This window comes from Nycticebus coucang, chromosome 6 (assembly GCF_027406575.1).
Source record: "Nycticebus coucang isolate mNycCou1 chromosome 6, mNycCou1.pri, whole genome shotgun sequence".
Classification (NCBI taxonomy): domain Eukaryota; kingdom Metazoa; phylum Chordata; class Mammalia; order Primates; family Lorisidae; genus Nycticebus; species Nycticebus coucang.
Window position 1 is genome coordinate 24942651 of NC_069785.1, and position 10373 is coordinate 24953023.

A 10373-nucleotide genomic window follows, 5' to 3' on the forward strand; every position below is an offset into this window, starting at 1 on the left:
CCTCTTGTTCATTCTGGTACAAACATTCTCCTCTTTTTCTCTGTTTTTTTTTTTTTTTTTTTAATCTAACCTCAGGAATGATCTGACCCAAGGTTCACTGCATCTAATTAAGAGTAAAGTGAAGCCTCCACGTCCCTCATTATAAAGAACACATTTCTTTTAGCATGACAGAAGATAAGATTTGATTTGGGAATGTAAGTAGAATCATACTGAGTTTACTATGGGTTTAAAATCCAGCATTTCTTCTCAAGCACGCTTTGGTAAGCCAGATTTTTCAGTTCTGTACTTGGGTGTTCTGGAGGGATTGAGAGAGTGGAACCTAAATTGAGGACTTGTTTCATTCATGTCTGTTAAATGGTATTTTCCCAGTATGACCCATGGCTCTAGCCCTAGTTGGTGGGGAAAGTATTTGCGTAATCCAACTCGTCAGCTCTTCCTGTCAGTACCTTCGGAGCTGAACTTCTACCCCCTTCCATTTCAGATACTGAACAAGATGGGGCTGAGGCCAGATACCTTTCTGTCTGTTTAGATAGCTTTCTCTATACATACAGTCATCTATTCAGGGGTGCTTTGGGCAATATAAACCAATTATTAACCATTTTCAATGTCCTCATCCCTCCAGCTCCTTGCTACTCAAAATGTATCTCAAGTTGAGTAGTATTGGCCCTGTCTGGGAGGCATTAAAATACAGACCCTTGGGCCTCACCTTAGACTTACGGACTCAGAATCTTCAGTTTAAGATCCATAACTATTTTTCAGCTGTATATCAAAGTCTGCGTGTAGGAGAGACACCCAAGGCACCTGTGCACATGGTGGTACCTAGAGGCTCCTTCCCTAAAGGTTTCCACTTGACCTTTGGTTGGAGTATCAGTATTTCAAAACCAAATTCTCCAAAAGATTCTAATGTACAGTGAAAATGGGGGAAAAAAATGTCTACCCTAACTATCACCAGAATAGTATAAATACATTTTGATTTCTACTTTAAATTTTGAAACAGTTGGGCATCAGACTGGGGGCTGCTGTATGCTTGTGTTTAAACAATTCATGGTTTCCAAGATTGCATGGCTGGGCTTCAGGAGGAAATGAAATTGAATGTAAGGCAAAGGAGTAACCACTGATAGAATCGCTTTCTACAGAGGAAAGAACTGGAAAAAGAAAGACGCCAATCTGAGTCTCTAAAGGTCTTGCACTTCATTGGATTCCGGTAATTGACTCAGGCCCGGGTGACATGAGGATTTCCAGTGGCCTTGTTTGCTGCTGGCAGCTTCTGGTTTCAGCCCCTGAGAGGAGCGTCCCAGTTAGTGTTGCCGAGCAACAGCATGCTGGGTTGAGAGCTGGAATGTGAAGGGTTGCAAAATGATTTTTAAAATAAACACACAACTTACCATCAGCATGAGGCAAACCAAAGGGAGGGAAGAACTAAGCAGTACACTGCTCAGGCAGGGAGGAAGGATCGGAATGGAAAAAAGGAGGAAACCCTCGCTTGCAGGCTAGGAGCTCGCAGGTTGACTGGCTTGGTGGTGACTCCATCACCAGATTGATAGCTCTGATCTGGCTTCTAATTTAAAAATATGTACCTGGATAATTTGAGGTAGAGAGAAGACTGGAGAGAAAGAAAAAATAAAAAGTACTGTGTCTGGACAAAAGAGGTCAGCTGTAAGTTTTCACAGGTAAAGTAAAATAAACATTGCAAAGTAAACACCATATCCATATTACAGTTATTCTGAGCATCATTCTGATTTTCTGATAGAAGTCAGCAATCTTGTGATCTGTAACATTATGTACAGTTGCGATGCCCTACCACCCATGAGTATTTTTAGCCCAAATATACAAACCATATGCACACAATATGGGTATTAAAACTTAGAGCTGAGAAAAATGGCCATTTACATTTCTAATTAATGTATTCAATCTACCAAATGCTACTTAGCAAGTGCATTTTTCTGATGCATTAAAATTTAGATACATTTTATTTTACAAATTTATGTGCAAAACTGAACACTCAGTCTGTGTCACCTTAAAGAAGCTAAAATCTAATCTAAGGAGGGAGGGAGACAGGCAGATACTGAAATAATACCACAAAAGGAAATAAGAAAAGATGAGAAATGAAATATGAGTGAGAGGTGTGACCCTGGAGACCTATCAAGGATTCACATTTGTCCAGTTACAATCTATAGGATTTTCTGCAAACCCTGGTGTCCTTCAGTTTAGCTACAGCAATGGCATCTGCAGGTGTACCTTCAACATCCACAGAACCTGTTGTATCCGTCCATTGGTATTTGTCTTTGAAATAGAGAATAGCTATAGTAGTTTGCCCACTTTCAAAGATAATTCTGCATTTTGATGCCAAAAGAGAATGGAATCTATACAGTTATACTCGGATGAAGTATTGCTTTTCATATTAAACTTAAAGGCCTCAACACCTGCATGTACCATAATTTTGTCTTTGTTAAGATGTCCCTGTGCAACTAGCAAATAGGCGACACAGAACTTCAGGTATCTTAACATCAGCTGAAAGTCCCATTCTGCTAAAAAAGTAGGTTTGATAAAATTTTCTCTTCGGTTTCCTGAGATTTTAGTCTCTTAACTTGATGGGACAAGGAGAAAAATTGCTATACAGAATATTAGAAGAAAAGTAACCAAGGCTGTCAGCCAAGGCTGTATTATTGCCAAAGAGAAGAAAGATTAGACTTCGAAAAGATTTTCTTTTTTTTTTTAATTTATAGGAAACAGTGTGAATTGATGGCTAGAGACATTTTAGAAAGTACAATACTCTTTGCTCATGAGGGGAAATTTTTAAAATAGAAATGTACACCATGTAGTTGTTTAAAACTTTCCAGCAAGAATGGAAAAGGATGGGCTTCCCACATTGCCCTGATGTGGCTATCTAAAAGAGCTTGGATTTAGGACAGTCTATTAAAAAGATGGAAAGAAGAGATTGAATTTAAGAGGAATTTAATTTCATTTAAGAGATTGAATTTAAGGGGAATAAAGAGAAGTTCTGAGAATAATATTAGAAAGACCGACTCCCAGATTAAATGGGCAAATGCTATCAGAAAATAACCATACATAACACTCTTTTTAAAAAATTAGTTTCATATATATTGCAAAGAGAAGGAGGAACCAGGCATTGCCTGTTTTGCTTCTGTTATCTGCAGGGACAGAGGGAGGGAAAAGAACCTTTAAAGTGGGAGTCTAAGGGGAGGAGGATGTGAAAGACAAAGGATAACCTGAGGTAAGAAGGGATTCTCATTCCCTGCACTGCTTTGGACCTTTCTCTGTTTAAATAACATCTGCTAATTGCCCAAATCTGCTGAATGATGTGCATTGTATTGCTATATATCTTACTGAAGAAATCTAGGCATTTGGATGTAGTCTTCTTGCTATTTTGATGAAAGGAGGTGCAGAGTACTGAGAATTCTAATGCATTCTTTACTTTCCCAAATAGCCCTTTCTCCTGGGGCTCCAGTTTCTCAGCTGCGGAGCATCAGCTGAGCTGGACACTCCACAGTCCTCTCTCCTCCCCGCTCTGGGCACTGGCATCTGGTTCTGCAGCCATGATGGCATGCTGCCTTTCCATGTGACCTTCCTCTTCTTTCCTGTTTCCCACCACCAGACCATGATCCCTTTTTCCTTTGCTTTGTTTTTGAGAGGACCGGGGAATGGCCCAATTTTGTATCTGCCTCCCCAGCGTCACTTCTCCACAGTTCCCACTGAGATGCCCTACCATATTCTCTTGAATTCAGAATTGTGAATTTTGATTTTAGCTTTAGAACCAGAGCTAAGACCCCACTTGGACTTTTCTCCTGGTTGCTGGCTCTCTTCTGGGACTGCTGTGGCTGCTCCAATTTTGCTTTGTTTTGCAACCGGCTTCCCCATCCCCTTGTCTGGTATCCTTTGCATTTGATGAATTAGACATAGCCCATATAGCTGGTCTGCTGGGAGCTAGCACCCAGGGGACACAGAAGCACAAGAGGACGTGCAGCAGCAGCTACAAGCTATAGATATATGCAATCTGGATGTATTGCATATTGCAAAAGTTCACTGATGTGCTCTTAGAGCTGTTATATTAGTTAATATTCATTTACTTAAAATTTCATTATTCCAGAGTAACTGAACTTTCTTTTTAAGTACAATTGCCAAATTGGTTAGAGAACAAAGGGTAATACCAAGGACTGATGTGTCTTCATAAAGCATTTGAAAAAAAAGTCTCCTATAATAGCTTTTGGAGAGCATGTTGCAATATGGAACTAGTTGGAAATACTCCTGGGAGGAAACATTACTTGTTTATAATAAGGTTTGCTTAAAGAATAATGAATAGCCCTGGCAATTGGGAATGTAATCTATGATAGAGTCAGCAAGCCCTGCATTTAAGCATTGTCCTAAAAAACGTTCTAATAATTCAATTAGTACATAGCAAATGGGAATATTCAGTGTGGACATGGCGGAAGTCTAGAATAATTAACACGTCTGATAGGAGAGAATCATATCACATTCAGAATAGTTTTTCAATGCTGACATGTGAAGGTGCAATCACAAAGATACACACATGCACACACACACACCTTTGCATTCAAATACATAAAAGTATTATGGAAACATTAATAAGAAGAACTTGATGCTCATGGCTCGAAAAAGTCAAAATTAGTTAATTACTCACATTCTTATAAGCTGATAATAGTGAGTTGGTGGCATCCTGTGGCCATGTGCCAGGGTGTTAAAGAGCACAGGCTCCCCTAGTCCCCCAGTTTTCTTTTCTTTTCTTTTCTTTTTTTTTTTTTTTTTTTTTGCAGTTTTTGGCTGGGGTTGGGTTTGAACCTGCCACCTCCAACATACGAGACCAGCGCCCTACTCCTTTGAGCCACAGGCGCTACCCAGTCCCCCAGTTTTCAACCTTAGCTTTCTAGCTTAGGAGCTGCCTAACTTTGAACAAGTTACATGGCCTTCTGAAGCTTCAGGTTTTCCCTTTTAAGTACAATAGGGATTAAAAGAATGAGTTTCATAGGGTCATTATAAGGACAAACTAAGAATGTGAATGTAAAATTTTAACAAAGAATGAAAACACCCTAATTCCAGGCTATAAGAATAGTATCTTTGCGTATAAACCAAATTGTTAGTTAAAAATGAGGAAGATTCTGGTCAATACTAACATTGAATTCTGACAGGGACATCAATAAAACACTAGTGAGCATGAAAATCAGGGTACTTAGGAAGACAGAGGAGTCTGAAAGAAAACTGAAGGGTCTGTAGAAGGTGAGCTGAAGGGGAATCACTGTCTCCAAGGGGAAAGGAACTGTCGTGTAGAACGGAGTCAAGTTCTCCATTGCATCCAGAACATCAGTAGGACCAGTGACAGTCAGTCAGAAAAAGAAAACACATTTTTCTGTGAATAGAATATTAATAATCAGAAGTCAAAGTTTCGAAGTGGTGCCTTCCGTCATCACCCAATGTGGGTGGGCGGCATGTATGTGCGTGTTTTACCTTTGCAGCTAAATTGGGAGCTCTTCAGGGCCAGAGTTTCACCATTAACTTTTTGTTCCCTGAATAACCGCCAGTAGGAATTAGGGAAGATTTGACAAATGAATGGCTCAACGAATGATTAACACATACATGAGGACATTTTCTCACACGAGCATTGTAGCAATTTTAGACATGGTTAGGAAAGAGAATGTTGGGGGGAAAAAAACTTTTTAATCTCTAAAAAAATAAAAAAAATGGCTCTTGCAACTATACCATCCAAGGCATGGGCTGTATGCAACTCAGTTAATAAAACAAGGATATTTGAAGAGTTCCGGAACAGTGGCGTACAATGGAGCTCCCAAGGACTGATGGACCTGTTTGCTCAGTAACATCATGGTCCCGGTGTTTAAATACATGTTGTACGGTGTCCAACATTTAATAGCTAATCGTTTCTGCTTTCTGTTGCCAAGAGCCACAAAACATTTATACACGTGCATGCGCACACACGTTTTTTCTCTCTCTCTCTCTCTCATATACATGCACACCTATCCCCTCTAATCCTCTCCTTATATCCTAAACTGCTTTCCTTTGGAGGTCCTTGTTTTCACCTGGCTGTGCTTATTCAGGTCACTTGAGCACTATGGCCTCCCCAGACTTGTGATTGTGCACGTCACGCAGGAGAGCGATTTTTTTCATCCTTGTATAGTCCCTTCCCTTCGGGCCATCTGGTTTCCTCTGTGGCAGCGCATCCCTCCCAGCAGGCCGCGTGGTTCACGGTTGGGGCCCGTGTGGGCACACACCAGACCTTTCCTTGAGTCGCGATCCTCCTTCCTTCCTCATCATAGAATTCTAAGCAGAATGAGTGAATGCATAACCCTACTTATTCCTGCAGCGCCGCGTGCTCAGAGCAGCACATGAGCGCTCCCTTCGCTCCTCCTCCTCCATTTTTGCCGTGTGACTGCCCAGGGGCGGGTATGGAAAGTGCACTTTACTCACCAGTGAGTAAATCACGTGAATGGAGATTTTAAAGCACATGCCCAATACACAGTTCACTGAGAGAAGTGCACTTTAAAAGCTCTCTGAGAACACGTGCTTGGGATTTGAAATTGTACTAAGTGCCATGTTTCCTCAGGTGCGCTAGCGAATGTGTACGCACAGGGCAGCATTTCAGTGAGTGCTGTTGCATTTAATTTCTGCAGACAAAGAATTCTTCATTGTTCGATTCTATAGCCTTTTGGTGCAAGGAAATTCTTGGAATATTAGCACCAGAGATATACAATTTTCAGTTCCCAAAGACTGTAGAACTAGCTTCTCTTTGCTTGATAATGAGAAAGATTCTGATATTTTCTGAATGAGGGGATAGATTAGACTCTGCATTCTGGACTCAGTGTGGGTGTCTGTATCTTCAGGTAGTCTGTATCACAGAGGTTGATGCAGACCCAACAAGGGAGGGAGAGCTGCTTGATTCAGGACACGGTGGTCGGGAACGTTGTACTCTTAAGTTCCCATTTTTTGATCAGATTTTTGATAAAAAGAGCATCTCTCAGGCATAGTACCTAAGGAAAGTTAAAGATGAGAATTATGTCTCTGAAATGTAAATGTTTCCATGAGGTGGGCAGATTTAACTAAGCCCCTTTTGAGGAAAGAATGCTAAAATAAAAATATGGAAGTTAGTACAAGAATGAGTGGGAAGTGTAAGGTAATGACTTTAATAAATAATAAACTATTAATGATATATACTGAATATATAATTTTCAGAAAAAGAGTGAGAACTCCATCACACGGTACTATGGGTAACTAAAATGGTTTGCAGTCAAGGTAACTAAAAGATCACATTTTCTTCCTACATTAATCTCCTAGGAGCCCCAAGGAGGGATATAGTACTAAGCTGGATAGACTGATTCTAACCCCTCACAGAACAATTCTTATTAGGCATATTTCTTTCCTGTCTTCCCCTGGGAAGTCAATGAAGCCTGATATAATAATAATACATTGATTATTTGTGAAAGCAAAAACAAATTGGGAGATAAAAGTGTTTTCCCCATATTCTTGTGCTATCGTTGGGTTATAGCCTTCATATGAAAACTATAAATTAGCTTCATAGTAGGGCTGAGTACATTGGATACTTTTTCTTCCATTTTTAAGATACTTTGCTAAGAAGAATATGGTCCACCTCCATCAAAAAGATAATAATAATATAAAAAAATAAAAAATAAAATGTATATAAAAAGAAAAAAATGTTTTCCCCTTGGCCCATTGGTTGTTAGGCTCCAAGTTTATCAAGAAACTATGACCCATGTTATACTATATTTTTCCATATAAATATGATGCCAAGATGTCTCTTGCTTAATTCAATACTATGAATTCCATGATGTGCATTCAAACATTAAACACGTGTTGTAACAAAATGAGTAAATCCTTTCTCTTGAGTATTACTTTTCTACCATTAGTTTCGGATGTATATAAATGATGTATATATACATAAAATTCCTAAGCTAAAAAAATTTATTGAAGAGTAGACTACATCATACTCATAATAGACTCGAATACTTATTCCTACACAATTACTTTAATTAGCATTCTCAATAAAATGAAAGCTAGGGTTTCAGAATTCTCCAAAGAATTTTTTTGCAGGTTCTGCTACCTTGTCACTTTGCTACGTTTAACTGTGTGAAATAAACTGTAAATGAATTATGCATACATTGCAGATTTGTCACCTGATTTTACTAATATTTAAAATTTGTTTCAGCCATTGATCTTATCAACAATTTGCTGCAAGTGAAAATGAGAAAGCGGTATAGCGTTGATAAGACCTTAAGTCACCCTTGGTTACAGGTAAAAATCATATTTTTTTGTCAGTTGGTTAAGCTTTTAAATATTTTTAGAAAGTTGATATTATATGTAGAAATCTTTTGTCATATTTTTAAAAGCATAATCATTCTAATATCAATTTGCCATAATGCATGCAACTTCTTGGCATTTAATAACAGTTTAGTATTTCTAAAACCTTTCTCTCTACCAGGAAGATTTGACAGGGAAGAGATACACACACACATACAAGAACCAAAAAACAATATCAAACAAGTAAAGAAGCCAAGAATCATAACAGAACTCAGAAAACCATATTTTAAAAGTATCTGTATGTATAATTCTGATAAATGTTCAAATAGATGCCCATCTGCTCATGCACTGTATTCATTCGGAAGCTGCATTTTGAGATCCTCAGCTATTATGTATGGGACAACTGCCTGGCTTGTATGAAATATGTGTGTGTGCTTGTGTTCTCTTGACTGTTATTTCACATTGAATTTAAAGTTTAGAAAAATAATACTCTGAAATGCTGAAAGATTGTAGGCATTGAATTTCAAAGGAATGCCAACGTTTCTGATTGCTTGACTGCAGGCATTAATTGCCCACACTTTGATCCACGGAATCCTGTAAACAGTGTGTGTTTGCAAAGGTTAGGCAGGCAGGATGGCTTTGGTGCTGATGCTGTCACTTGAGGATATGTGATGAACGGTGCGGCACTGTTGGAGCAGAAGGAGAAAGGGTAACTCACAGAGAACATATGAGTGGTAATGACCTCTATGGTAATAGTTCGGAATTTCCTCCTTCAGGACTATCAGACGTGGTTAGATTTACGAGAGCTGGAATGCAAAATCGGTGAACGCTACATCACCCATGAAAGTGATGACTTGAGGTGGGAGCAGTATGCAGGCGAGCAGGGGCTGCAGTACCCGGCGCACCTGATCAATCCAAGTGCTCGCCACAGCGACAGTCCTGAGACCGAAGAAACAGAGATGAGAGCCCTCAGTGAGCGTGTCAGCATCCTCTGAGTTCCGTCTCCTATAATCTGTCAAAACACTGTGGAATTAATAAATACATACGGTCAGGTTTAACATTTGCCTTGCAGAACTGCCATTATTTTCTGTCAGATGAGAACAAAGCTGTTAAACTGTTAGCACTGTTGATGTATCTGAGTTGCCAAGACAAATCAACAGAAGCATTTGTATTTTGTGTGACCAACTGTGTTGTATTAACAAAAGTTCCCTGAAACACTAAACTTGTTATTGTGAATGATTCATGTTATATTTAATGCATTAAACCTATCTCCACTGTGCCTTCGAAAATCAGTGTTTTTCTTACTGAAGGTTTTGGTAAAAGACTGAACCTATCCAGGAAGTCGTTCTGCTCCGTGTGTCCCATGGGTGGTGTTATTGTAAACAGACTCTTGAAGAGTAGACCATTACCGGTGTTCTATGAACAAAACTTACGTGGATGGAAACAAATGACGGGGGCAGAGGGAGGAAAATCCCAAAACACAAACGCATGAAAGAGTTTTACTGCACAGTGCAGATCCTTTGCCTGCCTGGTGTGCCACGGTGTTTAAACTCAAGTCAATGTACCTAGGCTCGCCGGGCTGCTGCTCTTCAGCCTCAATGCCTTAGAAATGTAAACTGCCATATATGACAGATATATTTCCCCCTTTCTTACAATGCCTTGTTTTACTATGGAAAATCAGCAGCTAAGCAACCTTTCGCTTTTGTGTATTTTTCAATAAAAACAAATAAATATTCTTGTCAAAATACGTCTACCTGATTGACTTATTTTCATATGTAGTCTACACTCGTGTTTGCAGGCCAGTGAGAATCAGAGGTACCTATTCAAAAAGCAGGAAAAAGTCTCATGGCCTGGAATTTAGCCTTATCTACTCTGAAGTGGTAAAAGTATGCTTCAAAGTGAAACATTTGTGTTTTTCCTGTCATCTAGTTTCTGAAAGAACAGAAGGCTTGCGAGGGGAAAGGCGACCAAGCCCAATGGGATACTTGGAGGCCTAGGTAAGAATGTTGCAGATGGCAATCCCATGAGCTTCCTGAGTTAGTCAGGAGTAACCAGGGATTTTGTTCTAGTTT

General features: G+C 39.4%; 1 protein-coding gene across 2 annotated transcripts in view; it reads left to right on the top strand.

Annotated features, from left to right (window-relative positions):
* PRKD1 (protein kinase D1) overlaps positions 1–10046 on the top strand; it is a 295125-nt gene extending 285079 nt beyond the window's left edge. For both annotated transcript variants that reach the window (XM_053595452.1, XM_053595453.1), the window contains 2 exons: positions 8210–8295; positions 9078–10046. In XM_053595452.1, coding sequence (XP_053451427.1) covers positions 8210–8295; positions 9078–9296 — 305 coding nt within the window. In that variant the 3' untranslated portion in view covers positions 9297–10046. The remainder of the gene's footprint in view (positions 1–8209; positions 8296–9077) is intronic.
* The last annotated feature ends 327 nt before the right edge of the window (positions 10047–10373 follow it).